Source organism: Vicugna pacos, chromosome 15 (assembly GCF_048564905.1).
Source record: "Vicugna pacos chromosome 15, VicPac4, whole genome shotgun sequence".
NCBI classification, from domain to species: domain Eukaryota; kingdom Metazoa; phylum Chordata; class Mammalia; order Artiodactyla; family Camelidae; genus Vicugna; species Vicugna pacos.
Genome location: NC_133001.1, coordinates 39,855,120 through 39,869,550, shown reverse-complemented (window position 1 = coordinate 39,869,550; position 14,431 = coordinate 39,855,120). Strand labels below are relative to the sequence as shown.

Here is a 14,431-nt window from a genome sequence, read left to right as displayed (position 1 = left end):
CTCTCCAGCTTTCCCTGAGCAGCTCCCTGTTCCCCACAGCATTGAGTCCGACACCCCAGTAGTAAAGAGTATCTTCATTTGCTCGGGAATACCTGTCTGTCCCGTGCAGAGCCCCCTCCACCCTGGCCTTCACCATGATGCTCCCTCTGCCTGGAACGCTTTTCCTCCTCCTTTCAGTCCTGTAACCCAATAACCTACACTCACCTTTCCTCCTAAAAGGCACTTCTGCTGGGAAATCGTGCTCGTCCCCACCACGGTGCCCCTCCTGTGAGCCCCCACGGCTCACCATACCATTCCTGTCCCAGCACTTAGTACCCAGTGTCACTAGTGCTTGTTTATCGCTTGCTTGTTTCTTGCCGTTCCCCCACTGGACTCCAAGTTCCGTGAGATCAGTGACCTTGCTCACCTTTACATCATCGACAAAGGGCCTTCACCCAATGCATGTAGTGGGCATGCCCATAATATTTTGCTTCCTTAATTAATAACTAAAGCTGTCAACTTCACTGGGATAATGTGTTCCAGAAGCTAGTTCTAGGGTCTGTGGTGAAGGAGGAGACCCTCACGGGCAGAAGGCCGCAGCTGTCCCGCCCCAGCTCACCCCTTAAAGCAGGGGCGTGTGCCTAGGCCACGGGTCCCAGAGGCACAAAAGTGTAATGAGCTCTTTCTCTGGGACTGACTTGCATCAAGGGCCTGCCTGGGCCACCTCTGTGCCAGCTGAGCGGCAGGGACCACTCAGGCTTCTGGCTGCAGGCTGAGCCAGTCAGATGTGCTATTGTAAAATGGCAATTTTATAATTAAGTGATTATATTTTCTGCAGTGTGTAACGGAAAATAAATGTAGTGTAAATCAATATGCTATTGATTCATGCAAGTTTGCCTTTAAGTGTGTGTGACTGAAATTTCCATTATGGTGGAGAATACACCACCCACTCTCGCCATCCGTCTCTGCTCGTTAAAAAGTAGGAAATGGACCAATGCCTGAAGACGTGATTGTGAAGCCCCGTCCTTCTTCCAGCCTGGATTCAGGTGGGAAGGGTGAACCTCAGTACTCATCCAGGATATGTGTCCTCCAGGGCAGGTGCTGTCAGGTCCACCCCCCGGCCCTGCTCTGCACACTTCTCCAGCCTGTTCAAAGGCCCTCACGAACCCCCGTGCCTGGAGGCTCTAAATCTAAACTCAAAGCTGGCGTCAGGCTCTCTGGCTCCAGCTCCCAACACTTCCCTCTTGGGTTCCTCTGCCTCAGGCCAGCTTGTTGGCCCTGAACACGCTACAAACGTTCCTGGCTCAGCACAGTGGCCGACACTTCTCGCCTACCCAGTGATCTCTTCCAAAGTGAGTCATATTTTTTTTTTTTCGGTTGAACTCCAGTTCAACCCCATCCACGAAGCTTTCCCTGAACAGGCAGGCCCACGCACAGGAAGCCTCTCTTCCCTGATCTCTGGGGTCCTTTGTTGCCCTCACTGGTCATTTGCTACTTAGCACGAGGGACGTGGGCAGAACATCAGCTTGTGTGAATTTATTGCCTCTTCTCCTCAAGGGCAACGCGCCGCTGTTTGCCCTTCCTCATTCCTAGGGCAACAGCCACCCCCGAATCAGGGATTCTGGCTAATCAGATCGCCCCTGGCCCATGTACAGCAGCTTGGGGTGGTGACTGGGAGGGAGGACTGGTAAGGGCCAAGGATTCCCCCCAGGGAGGAAGAAAGAATAGAGGCAGGATGAAAGGAGAAAGGGCAGCAGTGAGTAAAAACATTGTTCAGTGGTTCGTGGTTCTGCAAGTTCATCCCCTTCCGAGGCAGGGGTGAGGCAGGGGTGAGGCAGGGGGGACGAGCTGCCCTGTTCTCCAGAGGGCATCTGAGGTCACACCCAGGTTTATTCTATGAATTCATGTTGGCTGTTTCCTCCCTGTCCGCCTCTTTCACTCTCTCTCTTTCTCCCCTTCTCTCTCGCATTCCCACCCTATACCCCCTGCAAGTTCATCTCACATTTGCCACGAGCCCACTCGCGCAGGGGCATCAGCTGTGAGGCTCACAGAGGATGGGGTGGCCCCTGTCACCGTCCAGCCTGGGGCATCAGGCTCAGGGTGGGGACACCAGCCAACTCTGCATTCACCTCCAGAACACACTTCTCCCTGCATTGATTTTCACTGCTTGTTGAGGCCTGTTCTCCTGTTAAGAATGAATGCATGGCATTTCCTTTCAGATCATGTTCTCCTTCACGCTAAGCTGCCATGGCAGGCCCACGTGTCTCGACACTTTCCATGGGTCTAACACAGACAGGCCTTCAGAGACATGTCGGGGGCTGGGCCCTGCCGGGTTCTGAGACGAGCCAGTACCCTGTCGCCAGCCTGGCATCCCTCTCGGGACTGCCGTCTCGCTCTCAGTCAGCAAAGGGACAGGGACCAGGGCTTAGTCCTCCTGGCAGCTGGGAAACGCCAGCCCAGCTCCCTGGGGACTACTGACCACACAGTGGGGTCCCCACCAGTCGGCTGGGACAGAGAGCAGCTGCCGGGGACACAACCAGCCGAGGCATCTGAGACCCACTTAGCCCTGCTCACTCCTTCTATAGCAAGGTGCCAGTCCAGGCACCCATTACACATGAGCATCTAGACCGGTAGGGCAGGACGGATGACACAGGTGGACTGAGTCAAAAAATTAAAAACAAAAACCAAAAAAACCAGATCATTGCCTCAGCTCCCAATTCCCCCAGAATGAAGCCTTCTCTGTCCTGATCCCATGGCATCATCAGGATCAGCATCCCATGGGACCCCTTCATGGGCTGAGGCTCTCTCGCTCCATACCCACCTGCCATGTAGAACTTGGCTCCGGCCATGCCCCACCCCAACTCCTCTCTATTTTTTACTTCTTCTTGGTATATGGGTTCAATGCAAGACTATAACCTTCTGGAGGACAGACACTCTTGTTAGCTGTCTATATCCCACAGCTCCCACCCAGCATGGTATACTTAGTACAGAGAGTACACAGCAGGTGTCTAATAGATGCTTGGCGCATGGCATCATGGGAGTGTAAGACGGACTAACAGTCACACGTAGGTGTGAGCTGGACAGACCTGCAGCGAGGTGCGCAGCAGGAGTGAGGTATGCTGCCCCTGTGGGCCAGGGTGCGTCTCCAAACACTGGGTCTCGCTGAGGGAGAGAGAGGTGTTCAGAAGCCATACCCATCGCTCCAGGGCCCTCTCCATTCGACCTTGCCCCAGGGGTTCCACAGGCGGACGAGATATTCCCAGCTCCTCCTGTACCAAACCTGCAGAGGAGAACAGAAAAGGGAGACTGTCAGTGTTCGCCAGCAAAAGTCAGCGGAAAAGAGGGAATACGAATGCGGCTGCTTCTTACCTCCAAGGACTAATTTAACTTCTGACCTCATTTGGCTGCAGCCAGAAAAAAAATTGAAAGGGAAAAAATCAATGTCTCCGCCGGCATGGAGTTGGAATGAGATCAAAGAGAAAATGGCCCCTTTCTGCTCAGCACCTCAAAGGGCAGGGGCAACTTCCTCATTCTGTAGGACTGCATCCTAAAACTTGTGTGAGCTGAGACTTAACAGCAGATAAACATCGGTGGATGGTGTCTCGGGCTGCAGAAGGGAGATCTTTATGCGTCCCCAGCCTCCGACACACCCTGCCACAGCCAGCATCTCTCTTCCACAGAAATAGCCGCTTCGTTGCCAGCTGCCCCTCGGGACATGTGCGGGGTCTCCCTAGCACTGTCCTGAGTGAGGCCAGCAGAGGAGGCTGATCTGAGCAAGACCAGGACTCGGGAGTTGAGCCAGCCCCAGCCTGCAATCCCTGCCCGTCGGGGAGCAGGCACCTCCATGGCCTGAGCTGTCCTTCCTCCCCCAGGGGACCGCATCATCATCGCTCCCAGACTCGTGGAGGCTGACACATGTGCTTCTTCAGACCACTGAGGCCAGAGGGCAGACCACTGAAAAGTTATAGCAAAACAATCACAGCCCTTTGAACTTACTTTCCTGGATCCAGGAGGCCTCAGCCTGGTGAGAGGAATTAAAGCATGATTGAGTTGTAGCGGTGCTATTGATCTATGCTAATGTTGTCTGAGGAGATGGAGGCCTGGAGGGGTGTCAGAAGGAGGGCACTTGTTCAGTGATTCCAGGCAGAGGAGACAGCGAAAGCCCCGAGGGGACTCTTCCCATGTGGAAATGAAACTGGTATGTGGAGGCAGGACTTGGAGCCAGGCCTGACTGTGACGTGTGCTGGTCCTTCTATCCTCTGAGCTAGATGTATATAGAATTCCCATCATGCAGAGGAGGAGACTGAGCATCAGAGAGGTTGAGCAACTTTCCAAAGGCCACACAGTAAGTGGCAAAGGAGGAATCCTGATCTCAGCTACTGCCAGTTTCCAAAGCCCAGGCTCTCAACCTTGGAATGCGAGTGGATAAAGGACACAGCTGCTCTAGGGCCCAGCCCCTTCTCGGATGTAGCTGAGACCCTGACCTTGCAAGTAACCCCTGGGCCAGTACATGCTCACCAATAGGGAAGTACCATGAAGGGGCAATGCAGTTAGATGAGGGCCCAAGGACCCGGCTTGGGTGAGGTTCTTTTCTGTCTAGTTCTATATGGCTGACACCACAGTGGAAGGTACTTTGACTTTTAATGTCATGTGGCATAGGGGTGCCCCCTCTGCCTCACCCCCACACACTCCAGGCTTTACACACGTTGCATTGTTAACTGCGAGCACGTGACAAAGCCCATAGTACAGGGATGTGAGAAATGGTGGTCTGGTGGCCCAAAGTGCTTAATGAGCCACCCTCAGTGCCTCAGGGAGAGCAGGGACTCAGGCTGGTGTAGGGGAGAAGGGTGGCCAGTGACTGGAAGGGGCTGAGAACAGAGCTAAATGAGGCATGCCGAGAAACACGCACCCCCTTGCCCAGGGGAGTCACCGCCCCAGCTAGGTGCAGAATAAAACATGCCAATTTCATTTATCTTCCTGTCTGTGTCCCGCCCAGAGGGAGGATGAGCAGATTAAAAAGCACACTGCATTTATGGGCTGGTTTAATCTTAGCTCTTGTGGTCGGAGTTACAACCTCCTCCTTCTGGAGGAAGAATCTTTAATCAAGTCAAGTTCTTGGGCCCTTGTCTAACAGGGTCACTTCTTTTTGATAGTGTCCTGTTGATGATCATGTGGATCATGGCCAGGTGGCTCAGGGGTCACATTCGAAGCCAACATCACAGCTGCATCTGAGAATGGGCTGGGCTGGCTTATTGGCTTCACTCTCCTGGCTACTGACTGTACCCTGACCCTGGTCAGATCTCTCTGAAAGGGTACCACTGGGCAAGAGGAGATCTAGGTTATCTGTCCTCAGATAATATTTCCTTAAAAGTATTCTCTTAAATGCTAGTTCCATAGGCTGTTAATAGTTACTCCTAGAAAAGATGGTTTCATGGCTAATGGTAGATTAAAACCAAACTGTATTGTTAATACAGGCCTTCTCAGAGCCTTTAAAAGGCTAATATCCATTGTGAATCTCCAAATAGGGGTACAGTGAGCTGCATTTGGAAAATTGCTTTCACAGAGCATCTAACCGGGCTGGCGCTCCTTAAAGCACTTGCTAGGAAGCACCAGCGGCCACAGAATGGCAGGAATGGCAGGGATGGACCATACAGGACAGGTCTTTGTCACCTATCATCATGGGGGGGTGTCCTATTCAGACTGCTCTGTGTATTATAAGAACAACTCAGAGTGTGTGCTCTGGGGAATCAAACATTTGAGCTGTGAGCAAAGTCATCGGGAGCCCAAACCCCCTGAGCCCACATTTTGACTCGCGAGTTCATATCCATGACCTTGGCCCAAGGCGTTTCCTTGGCCGCTCTGTAAGCGGCCATTGCTGCCATCCCTATGCCCAGCTGCTGCAGGACTCATATTCCAAGGCCATCTGGACCTCTGGATACACAAGTCCCTTCTGCCCCGTGTTCGGAGGATAAACAAAGGCTGTCTCCATGTATTAAAGGGGGCCTTGTCCAGGAGCGACAGGCACATCAGCAGGGACCATGGCCCCCTCCTTCCATGCCCAGCACAGACGTCACAGCTCTCTTCTTCCAAATCTGGAAGCAGAGCCAAAGTCTTGTCAACACAGTAATCCAGGCAGCACTGCCAATTGATTGAGGTCGGCACACAAGAAAACTGATTTACTCTCCCTCGCCTAGACTTGTCCACATCCAGGACGGGGAGCTACACAGAGCTGAATGCCCAGCTGTGGCCAGCTGTGATGATGGTATTGTCTGTCTCTGCTGAGAATTCGGAGAAAGACGTGGGAGATTCCAGAGGAAGAGCAGCCGGAGCCGCTCTGACCGGGATGGCATCTGGCCTGGGTTAGCAGGGCCCCTTCGGTGCTTGTGGGAAATGTCTTTTGAGACCTTTCCATACATTCTATGATGGAGGGTCAGTGATGTCATCTTCACAGGCCGAGGACAAAGGCATTCATTCACTCATGCAAGGGCACTCACCCATTGATCCAATGAGCATTTATTAGGTGCCTACTCTCCTCCAGGTCTAGGCAGCGGCAGCATTTTGGTGCTGATTTCCTCAGGGAGACAGGGTGGAGACACATGTGTTGTCTCTGTTTTGCAAATTGGAACAGTCACCCAAACACAAAACAATGGAGCAACCGGCCTCAGGTCAGTGGACAGGAGAGACAGACTGACACCCAGAGAGGGAGGGCAAATACGAGACACAGGCCAGAAATAGAACCTGATACTCTGCATTCCTTGGCTCGTAAATACCCACGAAAAATGGACCCTGGAGTTTGCAACACTGTCTCTTAGGGCCTAGGAGACCTTATTGGACCTCGTGAGTTGTGAGAAGTACAGAGATGGGGGAGCAGCTGTGGGAGATCATCACAAGGTCAGGGAGTGTGTCCCCGCACGCCTGCAGGGGACGCGGAGACGGGAAGTGAGGAGACGTGGTGTCTAGGCCCAGCCGTTTCAAGTAGCTGTGTCCCCCTGACTGTCCCCTCCCAAGCCTCAGCTTCTCATTTACGAGTGGAGGAGGCTGGACTTTGGTCATGTTTTATGGACCAAACGATACTGCACACAGTGATAACATGCATTTTTGTCCACCCAAAGTTGGTTGTGGCATTAAAGGGAAAGACTGTCCCCGAAGAGCCATCTTCCCCTCTTCCGTGGGAGTAATGCTTTAGCTGGGCACATGGTGGCCTGACTAGATGGTCTGTTTTCCAGATATCCTTGGGCCACTGGGTGGCATGTGATTCGGTCCCGACTAATGGGATCTGAGAGAACATGGGCTGTGCCTTGACTGAGATGTGCCTTCCTTCTGGGTGTGTCAGTCCCCGGCCTCTTTTTCTTCCCCTGGCTGGGAGATGAGGGGACCTGGAGCAGCTGCCCTGGGCTCACAGGTAGAAGCTACCTCCCAGCTCTGGAGTCACCTGCTACCCAGAGAGAAATGAACTGTATCCTGCTTGAGCCCCTGCATTTTGGAGTGTCTTTGTGGGAGCAGTTGGATTGGTACGTCACAGATAAAACACTTTCAGGGTAAAACTTCCCCCAGAGTCGACTGGGTAGTTAATTCTGCTTTCACTTTGGGTTAATCCCTCTGTCTGGCTAGACACTCAGCCTGTCTGAGGTCATTTAAGGATAGTGAGATCTCTGGGGGTCCCTGAAGGATGAGGATGCTGGGTACTAGAACTTCTGGATGAAGAGGAAATGAGGTTGTCCAGGATGGGCAAGGACATGGTGGAGGCCAAGGGTGATCAGGACTCGTGTCAGCTTTGTGGGGCTCACTGAGGCACGTGATTCTGACTCCTGTTTAGGGGAGTGAGCACACTGGGGCACAGTGTTCACAGGGAGCCTTACCTGCTCAGCCCCGGTCACCGTGTAGGCATGCCGACTCACCAGCCCATTCGCCATCCTCGTGGACTCACTCATCGGCTTCAAAGGAGAAAAGCAGACTAAGCATTAAACATTCACACGTTCCTCAAAGACACAGAAAAGCACAATACAGTCAGCAGCTGAGCTGTGGCCAGATGAGAAGCATCCCACTGATTCCAGCATTAGAATGGCTTATATTCCTGGAGCTCTTTCCTAGAGAGGCAAAGTTTGGAGGCTGTTGGGTGGTTGAGGCTCCAGGCATTTTATCTTCCAGAGAACACTTCATGGTGGACAGAATCCCACTGAGTCCTGAGGATCTGGGCTGCTTGCTCCTCCAATCACTCATCATCGAGACACAACACAAAACACATCTGCTGGGCATTTCGGAGGAGTCAGGAAGACCCACCATCTCCTTGCTGTGAGTTTAAAGTGCATCTGAGGTTTCAGATGGCCTTTCAGACTAGGGATGTGTGACTCACAGCACACATTTAAAGAGTGAAGTGTCCTCATGGGGGGCGTTGGCTGTCTTAGAACAAACTCAAATAATTTGGAGGATCATCCAAGCTCTGCCCTTGGAGCCAGTGAGAATCAAACCCCTCCCCCACGGCCACTCCGGATCACACTGTTCCTGGTCACAGGGAAACACTAGGCAAAGGCTTCAGAGTCAGACAACATGTGAACCCTGCTCAGCCACTTGTTGGCTGTGTGATGGTGAGCATTTTGCTTAACCATTCTGAACCCATTTCCTCCTCTGCTAGTGAATTCTGCAGGCCCTCTTTCAGATGGAGGGCTATTGGGGGGATTAAATGAGATGATGATGGTAAAGCACAGCATCAGTGCTCCACCATGACAGCCACTTGGCCACTCCCCTTCCTAGCTGAATGGGCCAGTGGCTGAACACTCCTGAGGAAAGGCTTGGACCACTGCAACGAGATTCCTGTTCTACTCACCCCAGTCAGGGTGCCGCAGGTCATCAGGGAGCCAGCCTCGGCTGCCTTCTTCACCATCATCACCAGGTCAGGCGAGGAGACATGCGGGCTGATGTTGGTGACCACCCCTCCCGAGAGGTCCATCAGGGCGTCAGGGAGGTAGCCATAGTGCAGGTTGACATAGGACCCATGAAACCTGGGCGAAAGAAAGATCAACCCTTGTGGTGCCTTCAATGCCTCCAGGAAGGAAGGTTGCACACCAGACCTCTGCATACTTCCTGGGCGAAGGACTTCCCCATTCACCCCAGGCTAGAGCCACCCACCCACCTTCCATTCCCCTGGATAAGATAAAGTGATGTACCACCCTTACCACTTCCTTCCCCTGGTCTCCCGGGCCTGGGCTGCCCTGCAGGTGGCAGTCTGGTGTAGAGGTTAGGAGCGCAGATGCTGGAGCCACAGGCCTGGGGTCTAATCCCAGTCTCACCAGATATTTAGCTGTTTGGCCCTGGACAAGTTAACTTAACCTCATAGGGCAGGGCTGAGCATCATGCCTGGCATTCAGGAAGCCTTTAATAAATCTCGGCTCTCATTATCCTGAGGATCCACTGTTTCCCACTTAGTTTGGCAACAACGGTAAGTACTTACATGTGCAGGGTCTCTTGCTGGGCACTGAGCGTTCAAAGATGGGTGAGACCCCGTTCCTGCCCTCTAAGAGCCCGCAGTCAACAACCCTGACACCCACCATGGTCACAGGCAGCCTCCGCTCTCACCCTGTGCAAAGCCTGATCCAGAAGCCCCATTCATTCCTAGAACTAACCCACTCACCCCAGAATCCTCAGGCAGTTGACGTCACTGAAGGTAACACAGGTGGGGACAAGTCTTACATAACACAGCCCCAAGACAAACCACTTAAAGCTCTCCTACCTGTTCTCCAAAGCACCTCATCCCCCTCTCCCACGGGCTTGCTACTTCTGGACCTACACCCTGAGAAATGCCTGTCCTTACTGCCCCGTGTCTGCCTTCCTCCCAATTCTCCCCCGACCTGAGTAGCCCGTCCCCTAAGAGCGAGGCAGTTAGTCTCCAGATTCAAAAGCCAAACTGCTCAGGCCCACTCTGGGCTCCCCTCTCATGAGCTCTCAGTCACAGGCAGGATGTTGAATTTTTCAAGGGCCCCCTTTGCTCATCCGGGGAATGGGCACGTGCCAGCCTCAATGGGCAGCTGCAGGGTGCTGCCAGAGGGGGCACGTACAGCACATGGAGGGTGTCTGCTCACAGTGGGGGGGGCTTGCTGTGGCATCAACAGATCCAGCAAGTCCCTGCTCCCCTGCTTCCACAGCCCAAGTTGTCACTCCCTTCACAACAGCACTCCCCACTGAGACGCTTCCCCTTCAGAACCACTCATCAGGCCGCTCTGCCTTCCTTGGGTGTCTGTCTGCTATGAGAGCACGTGCATCACCTTGGAAGGGAGGGAGTGCCTTAGGGCCCCCAGGAAGGCTTCTGAGAGGGGACACAGCTCTGAGTTGAGTTTTATTCGGGTTAGCACAGTGGGACGGGCATTCTGGGGAGGAAGAATCAAATTGGGGAGGTTCCTGGAGCCGGAAGAGCACAGTGGGAGGGGGCCAGTGATGGGCTGACTGATGTCCCCTGGAGAGAGGGTGGATTTATCGATCAGAAGAAGAACCACTGAAGCAGAGGCCAGAGGAGGTCAGATTTGTTTTGAGTACTCATGTTCCTGTCAGTGGGGTGAACTGGAAAGGTTGCCATGGAATCCTAAAATATAGGCAGGGGAAACCCACAACAACAAAGAGCTAAGGCCAAGCTGGGCAAGAGATCCTGCCTCCTGGTGTTAAAACCACTCAGTGGGTGTGTCCCTCACCATTGCCCCAGGCCAGGGGCCTGAACGTTCCTGTCCCTGAGGGGCAAGCAGAGGCTGAGCTGCTCACAAGCTGCTGGCCATAGGGAAGCTCCAACTGTGGCTTGCTTTCTAGAAATGCAAAACCATGCGGGGATCATGTGTAGGTCCATCCCTGCCACCACCTCCAGGAGGGTCCTTGGCCTCAGACAAGACCCCTCCCAGTCCTCAGTTGTTCACCCGGAAACAGTGAGGTTGATGGATCAACTCTGGGGCACCTCAGACACCCCTCTCTCACCACATTGCCACCTCAGCCATCACTCCTGGGGATCACCCAGAGTTCATGGAAACTCACTCCAGCAAATACGCATCAAGCTACCACTCTCGATCAAACACCATCCCAGACACAAATGCCGTGCATGGCTGAGAGATTCTTGAATTAACGAAAGCTAAGGAAACACAGAACATGAGGGTCATTCTACATAAACCAGGTGACAGATGGATTTCAACTTGTTCCTAAACTGGTTCTAAATCTCTTTCTGTCTCTCCCTCTCTCTGACTGGGGTTATGCTCGGTCAGTCTTAGACTCTTATCTCCGGCTTGTTTGCTCAGTCAATGGCAAAGCTTCCCTTTGGCTAGGGTCATGCCGCGCTGGGTCTCAGTGTCTGACTCACTTGATTTCCCACACTTCCTGACTCTGGGTCCCAGGTTAAGAGGGCTTTGCTGAGGGTGCCAGAAGTCAACCCAGACTAGGGTTCTGGAACCTGTTCCAGAGCCCACCAGCATGACCTCCCATAACGCCATGCCCCCTTTCTGGTGATGCTCAGGGCCCTCCCTGGCTGAGCTGCACCGGAGCCACTTCCAGAAAAGCATCTGCTGGCTCTGTCCCATCATTGCAGGTCCACTGCCTCAGGGTCTGATGCCGTGCACCCATGCCCTTCCGCAGTCACCACCGAGACACCTAACGCAAGGGCCAGCAGCCCCCTCTCTCAGCTCCCCACAGCCTTCTCTCCCTGTCTCCAGGATGCCCACAAAGCCTGTCCCAGCAGCAGCTGAGGGTTTGGACAAGGAGCTCTCACCCTGCTTTTACAAACATGAGCTCATGGATCCCGCTGGCATTTCGGGGACATGGCAACTCTTCTTACCCCCTTTGTTCACAGGACATGGAAAAGGAAGGGAAGATAGAGAGCACTGAGCTCGCCACATCTGTCACTATGCCTTGTCACCTGATCCCAGGAATTCTGAGAGCTCCTTGTTCTCTTAACTCCACTGCAGCCTCATTTGGGGGAAATGTCTACCTGCCTGGCAATGATAGGAGAGGGAAGAATTCAGATGTCATACAGCAGCCAGAAAGGTTGCTGAAAGGCTGCAATTCTGAGCTGCAGAGATCCAGGGAGGATGTTATGCAGCCTACCAGATCTTGTTCCCCACTCTCCTATCCGATGACCCTTGAGGGGGAAAAACCTGCAAACATAGATCTCTTTTCCCCGCACATCTGACTCACTTGACCAGTTCATCTGCAGATTCCACAGCCACAAGGATGGCTGAAAGTTTGGAGTCCATGTGTTGACTTGGTATTGCCTACACTCTGGGCGGGAAAGGGGACCATGTCCACCAGGATGGGTGGGTTCTCCACGCTTGCACTGCGGTCCTGTGTGCCAAACACTGTGTTCCAGAGAAGCAAAAAGACAAATCCTCTTCCTATAGGACTGACAGTATCAAGGAATGATGGAAAAGCACGTGACTGGGGAGGACAGATCTGATCCCAGCTCGGCCTCAAACACTTGCCTTGACCTTGGGCAAGTCATTTCACCCCACTGAGCCTCCGTTTCCTCATCTTTCAAAGAAGGTAAGGTTTGATGCTGACAGAGGCCCAGTCTAGCTCTGATGTACTATAATTCTTTTTGATTTCCTCCTGTGTTCTGTAAGCTCCTTCATTGGATGGAAGGAAATCTTTTAAGTAGCTTCAGTGTTTGAAACATTTTCTCCTGCGCTAGATTTCTTCAGGCAGGGGATTGTGGATTCTGGGTCCAGTTTCCCATTTCCTTTCAAGCTGAATGATTGCTTTAGGTCAGCTGTTAACAAAATGGGGTCAAAGTCATCATTTCATCTGCGAGCTTTCTAATTCTCCAAGTAAACTGCCGCTCTAACCCCCTTTCAATAAGGGAAAAGCGAGGCCCCGGAGTGGTGAGCGTGGAGTCCACCCTGGAAAGATAATGGCAGTGTTTGTATAAGTAGCTTAGAAGTGAATTAACCTCCCCAAACACACGGAATGCTTCAACCCCCCTGCCCGTTATCTGGGCTTCGTTCTCAAATGCTACTGACCAGCTCTTCCCAACACAGGGAATGAGCAACTGCTTTAGTTTTGTACAAGTTGTATCAAAAGAAAGGATGCACAAGAAGAGCTCTTGAGATGTGCCCTCCACAGGACAGGGACTGGGTGGTCTGTGGGGTTGTCACCACTCCTCGGGGCCCAGGACTGGACGGGGCGGGTCTTTAGTCTTGCCCAATGATGTCCCTTGGTCAAACGGCCAAAGACCTCAGTAGGCTCAGGTTGCCCACTTATACCTGTCATTGCATCCCTCCTCAGAGTCTTGGCTTCCCCAACTGTCATACGAGGGGTCGGTGAGGAAGATCTTTGGGTAACCTGGTTCCGCGACACCTTCTGCTATTCATTTTCTCCTGAAATGTGTGGACCTCTGTCCTTTGGTCTCCCAGTGTTGATTTCTAGCTCTGACATGCCCCCACCCTGTGTGGGTCTCAATGACAGCGACTTCATACACACACAAACTGATACACACACACGTACTCATGCACACATCCATGTGAGCCAGCCTGAGAGTCTGTTCCAGTGCCCAGGACAGTGCCTGGGCTATGGTAAAATGCACAATAAAATCTGTTGAATAAAAGCAACCCAAATTGTCTTTGTGAAACATGTGACTTGGGGAGTGTACAAGACCTTGAGCTTGTTAACCCCAGAAGGTCGCCCCTGACTCATGGTGTTGGGAGTGTATAATAAGCAGCAGCTCCCGCCCTGCCCCGATACACAAATGCAGTCTCACCGCAGCCTCAGGGGGACCCTGGGTCACTGCTCAAATCAGTCCCATTGCTGGGGATGCCTCCCCCATGTACCTATCTCCTCTCCCCCTGTTGAAATCCTACCCATCCTTCAAGGTCTCATTCAATACACCTCCTGGTGCAGCCTCAGCTGACGTAGTGAGTCAGAAAGTCAGAACTGTTCTCTCTCTCCTCTGCCCTCTCAGTGGACTTTGACCATGACATTATATTTTATTTGGGCCCGTACACCAGCCCGTGCAAAAGTATCAGGCAATGCCTCTCTCTGTCCAGCCCTGCTCTGCCTACCCCTTGCTATGTGTCTCTGGGTCCCTCCCAATAGCTCCAACACAGACTTGCACACAGTGATTGTTTAGAGGATGCCTAGGGAGGTGGCAAAGGCTCCGATGCTCCCAAGGGCACTGCTTGCATTCAGCAGAGCTGCTAAAAGTCCTAGGGCTGGCTGGTGGGGAGCATCTGTCCGGTTAAGTGGCCAGGCAGGCAGGGCCAGTATCCAGGCCCTGGGCAGAGGGTGGGCCCATCCTTACTTGGCATAGGCTTTCTCCAGCAGGCAGGGCCAGAACTCTTGTTTGTTGCAAGGCTCCACAAATAGGTACTCCTCGTTCAGGACAGGCAGGCGATCGTCAATCACCACTTCTACCCACTGGCCACACTGCCAGAACTGGAGGGGAGAGAGAGAGGAATACATGCCTTAGTAGAACTGTGGCAGGAAGGAGCCCCTG

At 53.0% G+C, this 14,431-nt stretch overlaps 1 protein-coding gene across 1 annotated transcript in view; it reads right to left on the bottom strand.

Moving 5' to 3' along the window:
* Positions 1-14,431, bottom strand: part of CAPN13 (calpain 13) — a 131,678-nt gene that overhangs the window by 28,538 nt on the left and 88,709 nt on the right. Inside the window, exons 7-10 of the mRNA XM_072937958.1 lie at positions 14,237-14,370; positions 8,804-8,978; positions 7,839-7,913; positions 3,174-3,259 (exon numbers count right to left, since the gene is read on the bottom strand). Coding sequence (XP_072794059.1) covers positions 3,174-3,259; positions 7,839-7,913; positions 8,804-8,978; positions 14,237-14,370 — 470 coding nt within the window. The remainder of the gene's footprint in view (positions 1-3,173; positions 3,260-7,838; positions 7,914-8,803; positions 8,979-14,236; positions 14,371-14,431) is intronic.